General features: G+C 38.9%; 2 protein-coding genes across 2 annotated transcripts in view; one reads left to right on the top strand and one right to left on the bottom strand.

Annotated features, from left to right (window-relative positions):
- rin1b (Ras and Rab interactor 1b) overlaps positions 1–5,618 on the top strand; it is a 50,839-nt gene extending 45,221 nt beyond the window's left edge. Inside the window, exons 10-11 of the mRNA XM_007238481.3 lie at positions 1,610–1,776; positions 3,878–5,618. Coding sequence (XP_007238543.3) covers positions 1,610–1,776; positions 3,878–4,201 — 491 coding nt within the window. The 3' untranslated portion in view covers positions 4,202–5,618. The remainder of the gene's footprint in view (positions 1–1,609; positions 1,777–3,877) is intronic.
- Positions 5,619–9,703: 4,085 nt separating this feature from the next.
- Positions 9,704–17,854, bottom strand: zgc:101810 (actin family protein). Its single transcript, XM_007238480.4, has 8 exons — positions 17,643–17,854; positions 15,284–15,394; positions 14,832–15,120; positions 13,860–13,996; positions 12,697–12,846; positions 11,255–11,400; positions 10,923–11,055; positions 9,704–10,063 (listed from the first exon to the last, which is right to left on the bottom strand). Exons 1-8 carry the CDS (start codon positions 17,688–17,690, stop codon positions 9,893–9,895), a joined length of 1,185 nt encoding a protein of 394 aa, XP_007238542.1. The 5' UTR covers positions 17,691–17,854; the 3' UTR covers positions 9,704–9,892.
- Between the last annotated feature and the right edge of the window lie 569 nt (positions 17,855–18,423).

Below are 18,423 nucleotides of genomic sequence, written 5' to 3' on the forward strand. Positions count from 1 at the left end.
ATCGTCTTTTTGCTTTTACGCATGTGCTACGTGCTTCTCTCTCGTACCCACACATCTCTTGGTGCAGCTCTGCAGTTAAAGCTGTAAAAACAGCAAAAGCAAACCGCCTGGCCTTTTTTCTAATCCTCGATCTGATCATGTACTTCAGACCAGCTGTTTACTCTCCACTCCAGCAAAAGATGCTCTACATATGAGCTGCTAACTCATCCATTCCCTTTTATAAAGCTACGAGACGTCTCTTAAATATGATGTTTTTTGTTGTTGGTGAAGAAGATGTTTATACACGTATCAATGTGCGCATGTGAGGCGTTTCAGGGACAGATTTGTTCACATTACACACAGATACAGCTCACTTACATTTGTGAATGTGGTCCGTCAAGATCACCAAATCTGATCTGAGCAAAAAATCGGATTTGAGCAACGTGGTTTGTAATGTGAACGCAGCCTAAATCACTTTCCAGTGTTAAAAATAGCATAAAAATTTTATTCAACATATAGTCCAAAAATAAATATTTCAAGACAATAAATGGCATATTAATATCCCTAAAAACCTGGCATGCAGTTGATTAAGCTGTCATTGTGTAGAGATCGTGTTTTCAGAATTCGGATGAAGTTGATGCAAGTAGATGCTAGTTTGTCACAATTTAGAGACAAAGAGACAACTTGCCCAAAGAAATATGGGTGTGTTTTGAGCGTTCACACAACCCTACCTCCTTTCTCTACTGCAAATGCTCTGGCTTCAGTTTCCCTCTACCTGCCAAAGAGACACAGACAGTATGGCAACTTCAATTTCAACCAACTTTTGTCTTCAAAATGTCACAGTGGGAGTGAACAGGGCATACTGTCCACTCTCACACAGGCTATGATTACTACAGATAACCCATTTTGAAAGTTATGTCAGTGTTTTTTAGGAGGAGCCACAGTCAGTACAAGCAGCTACAGATTTCTTGACAATAAGCAGATTTCAAAGTCATTCAAGATTCTTCTCATTCACATAATCAGCCAGTCCTGTATCAGCAGCAGAATGCATACAAAATGCAGTTATGCTTCTTGTAATATTCACATCAGTCATTAAAATGATTTTCATGATTTTTGGGGCCTGAAAGGTTAGTTTAAGTATTTATTGAACTGCTGATCTCAATGAATTTCCAGCACAATGAATGGTGAGAATGGTGCAATAAAGAAAAATCACCCTTCTTCAGTTCTGCAGTCTAAAACATCTTGTTGTCATAGGAGCCAGATAAACACATTACAGACAGGTGTGGATACTAAACACTCAATTTATTAAATAAAGGGTCAGGCTTAGAAGAATAGTCAAGGACAGGCAGGGTCAGAAACCAAATGGCAGCATAAACAAGTAACATACCAAAGGGAGCAGGCGAAGGGGTCAAATCCACAACAGGGCAAAAAGGACAAGGCAAGATAATGGTCAAAATACAAAAATAGGTCGGCAACGAGAATGTATTATATATTATTATTATATTATACCTGTATTATATATCCCATTTATAACACTCATTGAAAAATGCTTCCAAAATGCTGTATAGTAAAACTCTGACTGTTTTAAAGTGTTAAATCTAAGCCTGATTGCGTGCATGTTCTTGTGTAGGAGGGTACTACTTGACGAGCGTCTACGCCAGCGTGTGCCTAATCCAGAGCCAGCCTGGGACCCCATCCACCAGCGGCTTAACCAACGAAGCCCGAGAGAGTTTAAGAGAGTGGAGCAGGAGACGAGGCCAAGAGGCCAAGATCCAAAGAGAGAGCCAGCAGAACCAGGTTTAAATACACACACACATACACTCTCTCTGTCTCTCTCACACACACTACACACACTCTCTCTGTCTCTCTCACACACACCTTTATCTGCTGATCCACAAAAAAAAACTCTATTTTACTTTGTTTCTGTTCACAGCCTTTTGTCAGCAGCTGTCAGCATGATGTATGCAGCACTTTATTCTGATTAACCTTGAACACTTCACTCTTTTGTTGTTCTGGGAACCTGATTTGGCTGCCTTTTATGTCTTTTTCAAAACATTTGATGACTGGTATGCTTTACCACCCCCATCACCACCTTCTAATCTGCACTCCTGTCAGCTCTTTGTGTTTGTCTGAAGTCTAAAGGTGATCATCACCCACTCCAGGCCACATCTGCTGTGTTACTATACATTAGAACGCTGTAATTTAACACTGTTTACTTACAGTATGTTATTGCTCTTGTGTTATAGAGCTGCAACAACTGTGATTACTTTTTTTAATTCATGTTTTTTTATCCCTGACCTGATTCCTTCTGTCACGGGTTATTAAATAAAGGAGCAGGCTTAAGAGAATAGTCAGTAGAGAATAGTTAAGACACAACATACCAGAGTGAGCAGGAAAAGGGGTGATGCACAGAAAATCCAAAGCAAGGCAAAAGTGCAAGGCAAAGGGATGGCCCAAAATACAAAAATAGTCAATACCAAAAACAGCTAAGAACAAACAAATAGCCAAGGCAATAAAGTAGGTAGACGATAAATAGAAAAGGGTAGGAAATGAAATAAATAGAAAAAGGTCAATAAACGAAAAAAATCGCGAGGTAGAAGAGCTAGAGGAAGAAATAGATTCAGTACCGGGCGAGGAGTGAATGAAAGAAGGCTCTATTTATACTATAGAGTCCAGGTGTGTGTGATGATTAGAAGCATGGTGAATCGCCGCAGGTGAATTCTGGGCAATGGAGTCTTTCTCAAGGGAATTAGAGTCAGTGGCAGGACTGACACCCTTAATATATAGTCTCGTCTTATTCTTGTCTTAAATAACCTTCACAGCATTTTATTTTTGTTTTAAAACCACTCATTAAAACTATAGAAATAGTGCTACCACCACATAAAACATGGGAACAACACTTGTGTCTTTTAGAGGAGTGTCAATATTTGTCACTATATTATACTGTATCTTGATTGGCTAAGATACCCAACTTTCTGGTAAGGGTTTTCCACTGGTGCCAGATGCCAGGGCTGTGATAGCATGACCCACTAAATAACCTAACTCAACTTTAAATGAACTAATAGTTGTGTATTATTATAAGTTATATTACTATTATATATATTTTATTATACAGCTCTGGAAAAAATGAGACCACTTAAAAAATGATGAGTTTCTTTGATTTTACCAAATTGAAAATAACTCTGGAATATAGTAAAGAGGACTAAACTGCTTGAATTGTTGAACTGTTGTACCAGGAGTGGCATAAAGTTATCCAAAAGAAGTGTGTAAAACTGGTGGAGGAGAACATGCCAAGATGCATGAAAACAGTGAATAAAAAACAGGGTTATTCCACCAAATATTGATTTTTGAACTCTTAAGACTTTATGAATATGAACTTGTTTTTCTTTGCATTATTAGAGGTCTGAAAGCTCTGCATCTCTTTTGTTATATCTGCAAATAAATGCTCTAAATGACCAAATGTGTATTTGGAATTTGGGAGAAATGTTGTCTGTAGTTTATAGAATAAAACAACAATGTTCATTTTACTCAAACATATACCTATAAATAGCAAAATCAGAGAAACTGATTCAGAAACTGAAGTGGTCTCTTGTTTTTTCCAGAACTATGTATTATTATGATAAAGCAATGAAATAAACATGAGAAACATAAAATTAAAGCAATGTCTTAAGTGAGTCCTTGTCATAAAGAAACACAAATTTATTTATTTTTTTTGTCTCAATAAAGAGACAGAGTCTTCATGTGTACATCTTAACTCATACCAAGTTGCCTCAAAACATCTAGTCAAGATATCTTAAAACATCTTAAGACAGTAATAACTAAGTGGTTATAGTCTGGCTCTTCTTGTACATCATTTTCTAACCCCTCTTCCTGTATGTATGTGTGTGTTTCTGTGCAGAGGTTCGTGCGTATCCTGTTCCAGAACACAGAGCGCAGTGCGGCGCAGACCCTGCACTGGAAGGCGGGCGAGAGCGTGGAGGTGTTGACCCAGACCTGCGCCGGGGTGTTCGGGGTGAACGATCCTCAGCACTACTGCCTGTTCTGGAGGACCGGAGGGGAGATGCAGCCCCTGCCTGCGCACACACAGCCCCACGAGCTGGGCACCCACTCGGAGGGCGCCTCCACCCTGTCCTACCTGCGCAGGGACCACGACTTCAGCAAGATGCGCAGGCTGACCAGAGGAGGCGCTGTGGACATCGAGGAGTCGGTGTGTGAGGAGTGAGAGGAGCGGACAGGAGGCGAGGACTTTGACTTCGGTTCTTCAGTTCGCTTCAGAGAAGATCTTCGCTTCACTGGCCCTGAATTCCACAGGGGTTCGGTGCGAAGGACTGTGGAGTGTGTGTGTGCTTGCGTGTGTGTGTGTGTTTGCTTGCGTGTGTGTGTTTGCGTGTGTGTGTATGTGTGGGTGAGTGTTTACTTCAGATATTGCAAAAATGCTCAGTTTTGATGCTCAGTTTTGCGTGTCAGTCTGCCACCGAAGACTCAGCGAGGCTGAGAAGTTGGAGAATGAGCTGGAATGGAGAACGATCCTTGGCAATAATGCTTAAAGCAATATTTGCCGACAAAGGAATCAGGAACCTTCACTTTTTTAAAGAACTCCTGCTGCACACAATCTTCAGTATCCGTGGTTCTAGCTGTCAGTGTCATGAGTGTGGTTGCCAAGGGTCTTTGCCTGCCGAACTTCTATACCAAAGTGTTGAACATGATGTCTTTATACAGCATCTTTTTTTTAACAGGTGGGTGAACAAAAGAAATCTCTATCTCTATACATATACATATATACATATATATATATTTATTATGTACAGTCACACACGTATGCATCTGAGATGCCCCAAGTGTCAGTATGAAGCAAGCAGGCTCTATCTGCGGTATTGTAGTGCTTTAAAATGAAAAGAAAGACGACAGAGGAGAAGGTTTCTGGTCTCGTAACAGAACATCTTATTATTTTCTAGTATTTCGATTTTGTCTCTGGTATCTTTTTAAACCATAAAACTTGAAAAAAAAATAATTGTGCTTAATTTCGAGCTACTTTCCTTCGCTCAGTATTGACTGAACTGAATGAACTGAATGTCTTTCTTTTGTATAAATAACGTCCAGGCTGAAATTTCGTAAGTGAATTCTCAAGACTTTTCACGCAAATGGATGTTCCGAAGAAGTTCTGGCTGGGTAGCAGAGAAGCGTCTGGCCCGTGTTTCGTACCGTGTTGCATTCGCTGAATGTGCTGTAATGGTAACACCCTATGGTGGTTTTTAAGTGATCGCACCAACACTGCCAAGCAGACTGACTGGTTTTACGTCCACCCATTCCGTCATTTCCCGTCGGACGCTTAATATTGTACCACTTTATTGCTGTCCTATATTGTACGGTTTTTAAACTCTGCAGACTTTCAGTGAGGAGCAAATTTCACCACTCAGTGCAAATGGACTTTATATTTGGATGATGTTGAAATATTTGATTTCTGCATGCGGCCAGTTGTGATGATGAGTTGTCGCTGATGCTGATGTCATGTGCATGTTTGGATCGCTACAGTAAGATGTTTGTTTTTTTTAATGGATGCACTGATGCGACTGTGCTGTATTTTTGTTCAGTAACAAACTGCATTAAATCTTTGTGAATGCTCTGAGTGAAAAAAATAATTGTTTTATAGTGTATTAAAGTGTGGGAGATGGGCCCTGAGTGCTCCAGTGGTGTAAATCTGACATCAGTTTGACAAGTTCTGCCCATATGATCAGGAAATCGCTGGTTTGAATCCTGGTCATGTAGCTTGCCATCAGCTGCTGGAGCCCTGAGAGAGCACAATTGTCCTTGCTCTCTCTAAATGGCTAGCAGCTGAATGGTTAGGGGCAATTGGCCTAGCTTAATTGGGAGAAAATGGGAAAAAAAAATAAATAAATGTATATAAAGTGTGGGAGGTATCAGCTTTGGTGTCACACAAAACAAAATCAGGAAAAGTAAAACACTTTTTTAACTTTAAATGAAAGTCAATTTAACCCCTTGAACCTGGTGTTTATTACTCACAAAAAACTATTGGTTTAGTTTAGTGTCTTTTGGGGTCCCACATGGTTCTATTTTGGTGCCTGTCAAGTTGATATCACTTATGACAATAATGTTATAATATGTTTGATGGACGAGTGAGCTTACATACGGAGTCTTAGGAATTGTGGAGCATTCCTATTGGCACTTTTGACAGTCTGTAAAGAATAAAGGTCAGTACTGTGGGATGTGAAGGGAAATGCTCCACTAGGTGGCAGGCAGTCTCTTCCTCCAGTATCCAGCAGTGTGCTCAAATAATGAGAACAGGATTTACTAAAGGTTTTAATGAACTAGATGTGGGGGAAAATGCACAGACATACACACAACATGTATACTCCCTGTAGAGCAGTACTTCCTTTTTTAATTCCCTTGATTTTTTGAAGAAAAAACAATGAATAATCAGCTGTCCCAATACTTTTTTGTTTCATTTAGTGTTTCTTTGTGAGCAAAACACACATACATACATTTAAATCTACTCTTGTAGATAACAGTCACATATGAACCTTTTTTTTTTACATTAAAATAGCTTTAAAGCTGCATTAGATAATTAGGCTCTCCGTAACCAAGACTACTGGATTTACATTAAAACCATATTCAAAAATAAGGTCTACATTTAAACCTTTTCAAAAATCTCTGTGTGCGGCACAGCGACTAATGGGCAGCACTGGTCATTGTATAAAAATGAATAACCCTAGCTGTGGGTAGCTTCGTTTTACACTTGATATGAATTTACAGAATATTAAAATTGAGACTCAACTGGACACTGAGATGTATTATACCAATGTATAAATGAAGATGTAATCAGTAAAATGATAAACTCCTTTGTCTTATAAATGTAATTGAACAAAAGCAAAAACTCATCACATTACATTAATACCTGAGTAAAGTAACATAATACTTAAGTACAGTAAGTTTTGTTGACCAAAAACTTTTAGGGATGATAAGCATGCAATATTTTACAGTTCAGTTTCTAAACCAAGGAATAACTGTCACAGAAAGCAGAAAATGGTTAAATGAAGGTTATATTCTATTCTTTTTACTTTTTATTACAAATATAAACTTTTTTCTTGTGGTTAGCCCATTTGATAGTAAATCTGCAGTTTGCAATTCACTGACATACCACAAGACATGGGACAGCATTGTGTCACTTGACCATGAAGCGCTGCCTCAGGAGACTCAGAAGATTTGGAATTCCCACGTCTGTATAAGTTGTGAGGTGTTATCTTGTGAGTGAAGCTAAAAACTGGTCCGTGTGCTCATGGCAAGGCTATGTGAGTTATGGGAATTGTGCTTTTAACATTCTTTAATCCAAAGTGTAACAATGTGTACCAGGACTACAACATAGAATAGATTACCAGCCACAGTGGACAGCCCAGTGGGTGGTAATGAGGAATACTAGTTCTTGTCCCATGGATTTTGGTATGTGAGTGTATCTCATATACACCATATTGTACTGTGTTTTTTGTGCAATAATATACACAATATATTATTATTAATATAAGTATCAAGACACTTTCCAAGACATTAATTTGTAAATTTAACTCACTTAAGGTGCACCTATTGACGACCCATTGATGTTAAGTTCTGGAGAAACAGCTCTATAGAAAAGCATTAATAGTATTAAAGATAAGTGGCACGTGATTCTGAGGTTACCATGCCCAATTAAAAGCATGCTGATGTGTTGATAGCTGCATAGTTGTGATGTTTTTGCCCAACAGAACTGATCATCCAAATCAGTACCTGGTCCTTACTAAAGCTCTAGTGGCTGGATGCAATTAGATCCTTACAGCAATGTTCTATAATCTAGTGTAAAGCATTCTGAGGAGATTAGAGACATTAGTGAATAAACTATACTGTACCATAATTTTTGCACTATAAGGCGCACTTAAAAATCATCAATCCGTTAAATAATCCGGTGCACCTCATGTAGGAATTTTAGCCGTCAGGTATTAAGGAGCAGTAAAGTTACTCCGCTAGTTTCAGTTTAGCTAGTTCTCCAAAACCGAGGCTGGAGCAGTGTTAGCATTAGCCGCTAACCGTGCTAAGTGCTAGCTCTTATGCCGTTCAGAGAAATATCGGACTGTAGTCTGTGTGTTTACCGTGTTAAAATAAGCTACATGGGATGAACCGCTAACTAATATTACCCTGGCTTACTAGAACACTAAGGGTTTGTCAGTGTAGCGCTGTCGGGTGGCATTAGCCGCTAACCGCAGCTAGCCTTAGTGGAAATCTGGAAATCTAAGCTTACTGTAAATAAACGGAACTGCTTTACTCACCCAAATAAACAGTTTTCAGGAGAGAAATCTGTGTACATTAATATCCAGCGCTCGTTTGACTTTAAAAGGAAACATTTTTATTAAGAATGAGTTTTGTTTACTTAACTTAACTTAGCTCTACTGTCTCCCACCCAGCAGCGAGAAGGAAAACATGGCAACACACCTGTTTCTTGTGTCGCATAATGCACTTTATAATCCAGTGCGCCTTGTGTACAGGGTTGCCACCTGTACCGTTTTTTTGTTTAATATTTGGTCCCGGAAAACTAAAATCTCATTTAATATACCGGTTTTCACTAGGTTAGTTTAACTGACTATTTAGACTTTTTCTGCCTGTGTTAAATCTGTCTTTTTTTTCTTGCTGACATGCACCATTGTTCCTTATTGGTGCTGGGGGATCATGTGAATTCACTATCCAATCAGTAAAGGCAGCACCTATGGCTAGTGAATAAAATATTAAGGAGGGAGAGCACATCAGATTCATCATTACCATATTTAAAACAACTCTATAGACATTTAAGGTGTATAATCTTAAAAGATAGAAGTGACGATAAGAAAACACACATAAGCCTGAAACAAACATCTTACCCAGTTTTCCATCTAGTGAGCTCTCCCTACTTAACCTTTTTGCCAAGAGGGTGCAAAAGCAAGCACGAGCACAGCTCACACCAGCACTTAGCTAAGCAGGTAAGCAGCAGTTCCTTATCATAATTAATGTATTTAAAATATTCATAGATTTGAACAATCCTACTACTACTACTCAAAGGCAACTCTAATTATGTTACATCAACCATATATTTGCAGACAAACCAAGTCTCCCTGAAGCTGCGGGAGTCTCCCGCATTTCGGTAGCGGCTCCCTGATGCCCGCGAGTCACATATAATCTCCCGGAATTCAGAACAAGTGCCCCAAACGCGCACACAGGCGACAGACTTTTTTTCTCTAATCGCGTGTGGGAAGGAGAGAGAGAAAACAGAGAGGGTTCTGATTGTTTTTAGTGTGGGCGGGCAGTGTTTTTCCCCCTCCCGGAGGGTATTTTTTCAGTGAGTGAGAGAAAGCAGATCATGGCGGAGGCAATATTAATAATTCTTGTAATATGATATGAAATGTTTTTGATGTTGTGCAAATTTTGTGATATTGTAACTGTCAATTTTTGTCAAATTAAGGCTTTTTTTCAAAAAAAAAAAAAAAAAGGAAAGCAGAGGCAGGGCCTTCCAAAAAGAAAAAAGATAAAACTCATTTCACCTCTGAATACTCAAAATTTATGTAAAAAAAAACAATAATATATATATATATATATATATATATAAAACCTCCCTGAAATCAACTTTTGCAACTTGGGATGTCTGTATTTGTGGGCAACTATTAGTATGACAGTGTTCTGTTTTTTTTGTCAGACAAGGTGGCAACCCAACTTGTGCATAAAAATAAACCAGAAAGTAGACGTTTATTGATAGTGCACCCTATAATCCGGTGCGTCTTATAGTGCGAAAAATACAGTAATATCCTTGATTTCTGAAATAGTTGAGATGAAGAAGTTCAGATGAAGTGTCTGCAAGCTTTTAACCATGCAGTGTACAGTATGCATTAATGTCTGGGTAGCTTCATTTTGTTGTTCCACCAAGCTTATCCAGCACCTTCAGGCCTTTCTCCTCATACTCCGCTCTCGACAGCCAGAACGACTCCTTATCTTTCATGATATTGGCGAGCACGGCCCCGCCCATGAACACCATGTGCTTGCGGCGAGGGGGATCCTCGATACGGATCTTGAACTTCTGCAAAGGAAGGGAGAGGAACAAGTGAGCAAGGGAAGAAGTGCTGTGGGGTTTGATTATGCAGCCAGCAGGTGGGTGGCATACTCTTACATAAGCAATAATTTGCTTTAATAATAATTCATGTTTTAAATAGCCTGCGAGCATTCATTATGTCATCGCCAGTTCAGATGTACATCAGACATCTTTAGATCAGTGTGAGATTATGAGTTCGGAACTTCATCATTGCTTTAATTTGTATTTTTTTAGATATGCAAAACACTGATAACGGGTCCATGGACTAGTGCCTCATAATAAGCTTACTTCAGTAATTTAAATGAAGGGTGATTCTAATCAGTGGCCCTAAAACTGCGGTATGTGAGCCACTGTTTCTGGTATGCAAAATATCTAAAGATTGGTACACTAGGTGACCTCAGGAAATTTGCTGCATGCACTAAATGAAAATAATTGAATTCTTTCAACTCATTAGACCTTCATTCTCATTCTCAGTACTATAATTATAAAATCTTATAACATTTCAGAGGGCTGCAAAACACCACAAGCTACCAACCACCAACCAGTTGTCAAGTAATTCACAATTCTGCATTAGGATTAAAAAGAAAAAGAATTAACCTAGGGAACAAGGGGATGCCTAATACATGCTGTAGTTCACTACACTACACTACCTCTGTCTTTGAGATATATCACTACACATACTACACATGCGGCTTTGACCAGAAACAAAAATTCAAGCAGTTTAGCTTGGTTTGATGGCTTGTGATCATTTATCTTTCTCTTGATTATATTCCAGAAGTTTTCAATTGGATTAAATCAAAGGAACTCATAATTTTTAAGTGGTCTCTTATTTTTGTTAATAATTTACCATAAACTTATCTGTGTCTCCATGTAGCACTCTTTCCAGGTACAGCTGCTTAATCTCTCTCTCCAGTCGGGATGGAAGGCCGGGGTACATGGTCGTCCCCCCAGACAGGACGATGTGCTTGTAGAAATCTGCCCTGCATTTGTAAAAGCACATACAAGTATAATAAAATTTTACTGTTATTAGTTCAGCAATCAGCAGAAATAAATAAAAAATATCTGATGACCTTCATGGGGAAATGATGCAGAAGTATGTTGAGCTGCACACTCATAACACATCTCATCAGACATGTTGCTTTTAAATGTGGATGTGAGAGTAGATTCACTGTAACTGACCTGAGGTCGATGTCAGCAGCCTGGATGGTGTTAAACAGAAGCTCAGCCACTCCGACCCCCTCTACATTGATAAGGTGTGGCTGGAAAAGAGCCTCAGGAGCCCCAAACCTCTCTCCCCCGACCAGCACTGTGCGTCCATCTGGCAGCTACATCCAGAGAAGTGACAAATTGATAAAGTGATCAGACATTACACTGACATGCCAAATTTCATTGGATAGCAGTTTTAATTTGAGTATGAATTAAATGAGATGCTGAACAAGGCAAATCAAAACAGTGTGTTGTTAGCAATCTAAGGAGATTCTGACCGATTAGCTTTCACCCTTGTCCTCTCTCACTTGTCTGAGATTGGCTTTCTTAAGTCTCAACGGTGAAAAAATATAATGGGAATTCTGACATGTGTATAACTCCTGTTTGGTAACCAGCTGAGGTAGTCCAGTTTGTTTTTGAGAGAACAGATGCTGCAGAGAACAGATATGAAAAAACACATATGCTTAATTGATTACCTGGCTTTCTCATCATCTCTCAATCTGTCATGTTTTACCATGTTTCAGCTTTAGCTGCAGAAGGGTTTTGTTAGTGGGCTGAGTTTATGTAAATGTTGGGGGCATAAATAATATGAGTCAGCTGTAGCTGAACTGCTTGAATTTTTGCGCCTGGAGTGGCATAAAGCCACTCAAAAGCAGTGTGAAAGACTGGTGGAGAGCATGCCAAAATGCATGAAAACTATGATTAAAAACCAGGTTTATTCCACCAAATATTGATTCCTGAACTCTTAAAACATTAGTGTTGTTGGTTCTAAATGAATATAAACTTGTTTTCTTTGTATTTTTTGAGGTCTGAGAACACAATCATTTTCTGCAAATAAATGCTGTAAATGACAATATATTTATTTGGAATTTTAAAGATATAAATAGTGTATGAATCAGAGAAACTGAGGAACAGCAGTGTTTAAGGTTTATGGTAAATTACTTCTGTAAACCAATTTTCATTATCCAACTATGACACACAAAGACAGTTTTACATTCTTGGGCACCTTTTAGATTTTAATAACGCAAAAATAAACATATGTAGACATACTACAGTTTTTCACATTCAATCTCTAATCACTATATTCAATAATACAGATGATATCAGATTGAAGGCTATTATTGTGGTTCCATTATAGTTGTTAGTTTTTTCTATTCTAAGCACACAGTGGCAGTTTACACACTGAAATGATTGTCCGTAGATATTAACTGTATGCCACTGAGGTTAGTTTTGCTTTTATGTGGACTGAAATATCAACATATCTCAGTTCCTGTTTACTGTCACTCACACTACAATTGTGGTGTTACTCACAGAACCTCCTCAAGCACTGTCATATGTGTGTGTGTGTGTGTGTGTGTGAGTTTTTGTGTGTGTGAGGAAAACTGCATTCTGGCTTGCTGTGTACTGTATATTACCGTGTAGGACTCCACCAGGAAAGTTGTCTCATTGGCCAGTTTCTGCTCCTGCTCGATGTTGTAACCCACAAAGCACAGCTTCTCCTTCAGCATCCGCACTGTCTCAAAGTCTGCAGAGTGGTTGAAAGCGTAGCCCCTCAGCAGCAGCAGCTGGACAGGAGGAGACAAAATGATTAAAATCCTAAAATCCTAATCTAGCAGCATTTCACCACATATACACCAGCACAACATATTAAAGAGCATTTAACCCTGACCTTGATTTAAACCTCTCAACTTCAGGTGCAGCTTATTTATAAATATTTTGATGGGGCTCAACTTTAACAGTATTTTTGTCCAAGCTGAGATGCATAACTACATGAGTCAGAAGAAAAGCACTCTGTAATTAGTCATTTTATCATTTGGAGTTGACTTCTAAGATTGGCTTTCTTGAGTCTTAGTGATGAAAAAATATAATAGAAGGTCTGATATGTATTTAACTCCTGTTTGGTAACCAGCTGAGGTAGACCAGTTTGTTTTTGAGAGAACAGATGCTGCAGAGAACAGATATGAAAAAGCACATATGCTCAATTTTAACAGTATTGCTGTCCAAGATGAGGTGTTGACTTTTGACTTTAATGTTGACTTTTCATTAAATGTTTATTAATTTCTAACTTTCTCCCATTTTTCTCTCGATTTAGCTAGATCAATAGTCCAACTCATTCAGCTGATACTCAGCTGTATATCACCCATCACGGGTAATGCCACAACACCAGGAGGTAAAGACTAGCACATGCCTCCAACAATACATGTGAAGTCAGACTCAGCTTCTTTTATAACTGCTGCTGATGCAGCACTGCCGAGTAGCATCACAGCGCACTTGGAGGAAAGCGCAGCGACTCGGTTCTGATACATCAGCTCACAGGCGCCTTGTGCTGATCGACATCAACCTAGGAGTGATGAGCAATCTACACACCCAAAGAGAACAAGGCCAATTGTGCTCTCTCAGGGCTCTGGCAGCTGATGGCAAGCAGCATGACTGGGACTCGAACCTCTCCTGATCATAGTAGCAGCACTTAGCCCACTGGACCACTCAGCACAACTAATTAAATGTTTTTTGGTGTGGTCTTGTTTTACAGGCCATTACAATTTGAGTGACAAATGCAAAGAATGTGGACTCTCCTCACCTTGATGAGGTAGCGTGTGATGTCGCGCCCTGCGATGTCCAGTCTGCGAGTGAGGTGGGGCAGGGAGAAACCATCATAGACTGGACAGATATGAGTAACTCCATCGCCTGAGTCCACCACCACACCTGTCAGGAGACCTGAGAGAGGAGTCCAGGTTTACTGACACTGTCCTATTTCACTTTCAATCGGATGCATTTAATTTTTACTAAATTAGCTACAGGTACATCTAAACAATTTTTTATATAATTGAAAAATTCATTGATTTCAGTAATTACATTTAAAAGGTGGAACTGGTATATTATATAGATTCATTACACACAATGTGATCTATTTTTGATACTTTTGGCAGTGTGGGCAGTGCGCCAAGTCCTGCTGGAAAATGAAATCTGCATCTCCATAAAGCTTGTCAGCGGAGGGAAGCATGAAGTGCTGTAAGATTTTCCATGAATAAAACACTGCTATGACTTTAGACTTGATATAACACAGTGGATCAACACCAGCAGATGAGATGTCTCTCCAAACCATCACTGATCATCAGTAAATTTTAAATTTCATTTGGAAATTAAGGGAGCAGAGTCTGGAGGAAGAGTGGAGAGACACACAGTCCAAGCTGCTTGAGGTCTAGTGTGAAGTTTCCACCAATCAGTGATGGGTTAGGAGACATATCTTCTGCTGGTGTTGATGTTTAATGCTGACAAACTTTATGGAGATGCAGATTTCAATTTCCAACAGGTCTTGGTCCACTGCCCACACTTCCAAGAGTACCAGTTAATCTTGTAATATGTAATATTATAATTTTTACTAATAATTTTTATAATGGCTGTAATCCATAATCATCAACAATAAAATATAAAAAACACTTAAAATAGATCACTCTGTGTGTAATACATCTATATAATATATGAGATCCACTTTCTGAATTGAATTAATGAAAAAAACAGGTCTCATATCAGCAGCCTCCTCCTGTCTTACCCTGTGCGTACAGCGTCAGCACGGCTTGGATGGCGATATAGATGCCGTGGAACTTATACGTCTCAAACATGACCTCTGCAATCTTCTGACGGTTCTTCAGTGGGTTCAGCGGCGGCTCGGTCAGCAGGACCTTACAGTCTTGTGGATTGATGTTCAGACGGTCCTTGCCGAAGGTGTGGTCCCACAGGTGGAGCATGTCCTCCCAATTGCGCACCATTCCATTCTCCATGGGGTAGGAGACCTCCAGCATAGAGCGGCACTCGCTCGCCTCCTCTCCCACCATCAGGTCCTACAGATAGGATGAGGATGAAGGTCAGTGGTCAGATACAGTGTATATCATATTCATAACTTTAATGCACACAATGTAACAGTACCACACTATCACAGCTTTGCACATAAAGAAAAAGTTTAACAATCTGGTTTCATGGAGCATATTTGAATTCAAGATTTACCTTGATCACGATATTCCCAACTTTAGTGTCTGAGCGAATGACAGGTCGGCCCACGAGTGCTGGGAAGATGTGTTCTGGAAAATTGGACCCAGCGAAACCACACTTAACAAACTGCAAATCAATAACAGGAAAAGAAAATAAGAAAATATAGGTTTAAAACAAGTTAGCACAATAAATGTGTTTAAAACTTAAAGTAACAGTTCATAAGTTTTCAATGAGATCAAGTAATTGCACCTAACATGCTGAAAATATTTTTAATTTTTTTTTAAAGTTTCTTTTCAGAGTGAATGAATCTGGTGATTTTAGTGAGGACCCATTTTTATTCTGCCAGTTCTAACAATGCATGAATAAGCAAATAAAAAGGTTTGCTGTTCTGAGCTCCATGTTCGCAGTAGTTCATGTATCAGCACCATTAGCAGGAAGACCTGTAACCATAACCAGGAAAACCTGTAATAGCCAGAAAAAAAGGTCCTGGGATCTACCAGACACTTTTTTTAAATGAGTATATATGACTTTGCAGGGATGGTAGTAGAAGCCTTCTGTCCACTCAGGAACACTAATTTTAAGGTGGTCTCTAGTTTGAATGAATGCTCTGTGAGCTGGTTATTGTAAAGGAAGTGCTCCGGTGCTTCTGTTAGAGATTGTTTTAGTTAAATGGAAGAGTGGACAGACAAGATTTCGGCTCTTACTCCTGAATATTCATGAGATGCAAATGTGTCGCCTCTGATTGGCTAACACCAGTGGGACGCTCCCCCCACGGCCCTGCAAGGTGGTCAAGGCAATGATTTGTAATTTACATGTTGAGATCGATCCAGGGGCTTTTCCTCATTCACTCGTTTTTCTGTTTATTTTCTTATTGGTTAATGCTGGTTATTGGAACAGCGTTACGTGCAGCAGAGTGACATATTGCATTTCAGAAAGAGCTAAAGCTAGAGAGTACTAAATGTTATTGTGAAATTACTCCTTTAAGTAGTGCTGATTTAAATGCTGGATCTGAAATTGTAGAAATGTGTGAAATTATAAAACTAACCTTACCTAAGCAAGTCATAAACCATGCAATAATATTTAGGGGACAGCCATGGCCTAAAGGCTAAAAAGTCAAAAAGCTGCTGGTTTGATCCCCAGTCCAATGAAAAACAAATATCTCCATTTTTGTCGATTTTTAGTTTACTATATAATTTGAACACACAAACTGTTTCTTAAATTCTTCCCTTCAATTTCTTGATGAATGGACCAAAATAATTATTGTAAACTGACCTAAAATATATATATGTATATTTTTTTTTTACATTGACTCCCATTAAATTTTTTAGGGTTTATCTCTGTCCTGTAAAAATGCTCTTTTAGAGATGCATGTTTTTCATTGGACAGCAATGATATTTTCTTACTGTCCTAATCACTTGTGTGTGTGTTTTCACCGCCATTGATGGGTTGAATTCTGTACTGTTCTAGTTGTACATGTGCATTGGCTGTACAGTGTGTCTTGAATTTATGTTCATCTAAATGGATTAATCTGCATTTTATTAGGCCTATGCAGGTAAAGGTTATGTAGAATTAGGTAGTTTTTGTTTAGTAGTAGAATTATTAAACACTTTAAGGCCTAGAGTGCAGGGGGTTAGCACTGTTCTGCATCTTCTCTTTTGAGGGAAATCATTACTAAAGCCTAAAGGCTCACCACATTCACACAGCATATTTTTCAGTTCCTATTCTGGTGCTTCACTTCACTCTGTAGACTCCAGTCAGAAATGTCCTAACATGTCAGTGTGGGGTAACACACATTCCATAGCCTGCAGGTAGGAAGAGTGTGGGCACTGTGTGTTTCTATGGAGAAACGTAGCGAGTAAACTGATGTTCTTAATTTAAACAACAACAGAACAACCTAGAATAAAACTTCATCATACTGAAACCTCTGCTTCTGCTGTGTGGTGAATGACTGCACTTCCTGATTTGTGTCCAATAACGGTGTGCCTTTTTATGCATCACCTTTTAAGGTCATTGGTGTGACACAATCGCAGTTCCTCACTCTCTCAACAAGTCCAAACAGATGTGAACAGCAGCACAAAACACCCTGCGCAGGTCTGTGCTCACTGCAGTAATGCAGCACAAGCAAATATTCAGCTATAGCATAGAAATAAATCACTTAATTAGCTTTAAATGACAGTTTAATCTACAGAGGTTGTTGGAATACATAAATAGAAAAGCAATACATAAATAGCATTAGAATTATCTGAATTATCTAAAGCTGATACTGTGATATTGACTAAATTTGTAAAACAAAATGTTTTACACATACTATATTAAATCTAGATATTTTAATAAAATAATGAATATTTTATTGCTTAAAGCACACAACACTTACCCCTGTCCCATTGTCACACACGACCACTTTTCTGCCTGCGCTGTCCATGGTGCAGCAGCTCAGGTGAGTCTCAGGTAGGAGCTGGCAGTCCTGTATTCAGTTAATCCCTCCTGCTCAGATGCTCTTTACATTCTTGTGTATGAACAGTGTACAGAGTGCAGACAGGGGGCTGGACAGACACTCCCTCTAAGAGACTATCCAGCCTTCAGGTTGCCATAAAAAGATGAGGGCACATTGTTATTTTCTCTTCCCACCCAAACTCAGACAAACTCCACCCCCTGTGCTGTAACTGGCTGTAAGTTTAATGCAGCCTGTAATGTGATTGGCTAGTCTTCATATAGCTAGATTGATATGTATAAATTTATAGCCATACATAGATAAGTAGATAAAAATCCAATACTGTTTTTTTTAATAAAAAAAATTCAAAGTTAATTTGTCATGTTGAAGCACAAAATTTACCATTTTGACTGTTAAATTCACTAAGAACTATCATTATTTTCCAACATTGTAAAATGCTATTTGATACTGTAGTCATCCAGAATGTAAGGCATTTAAGTGCTCTTGTCTAGGGTGCTCTTAGCTTGCAGTTTCTGAGATTGATAACTCTGATAAACTTATCCTGTTCAACATATTTATCTCTTGGTCTTCCTGTCCAGGGGCTGCCCCGATGAGAGCCAGTTTCATCTAAACATTTTTCAAGGTCTTTGCTACTTCTCTTGAAGATACGCTCTTGTAATTTTTCAGACTAACTACCCTTAATTTCTTAAAGTTTTTTTTTCTT

The sequence above is a fragment of the Astyanax mexicanus genome, chromosome 8 (genome assembly GCF_023375975.1).
Source record: "Astyanax mexicanus isolate ESR-SI-001 chromosome 8, AstMex3_surface, whole genome shotgun sequence".
Classification (NCBI taxonomy): Eukaryota; Metazoa; Chordata; class Actinopteri; order Characiformes; family Acestrorhamphidae; genus Astyanax; species Astyanax mexicanus.

Bases quoted from the DNA above. Each gene is read 5' to 3' on its own strand.
- zgc:101810 (XM_007238480.4), bottom strand. From the start codon at position 17,690: ATGGACAGCGCAGGCAGAAAAGTGGTCGTGTGTGACAATGGGACAGGG. The intron at 15,121-15,283 runs GTAAATCTTGAA...TCCTATCTGTAG, and splicing joins TTGGGAATATCGTGATCAAG to GACCTGATGGTGGGAGAGGA. The intron at 10,064-10,922 runs GTAAATTATTAA...CTTCCTTTGCAG, and splicing joins GAGACACAGATAAGTTTATG to AAGTTCAAGATCCGTATCGA.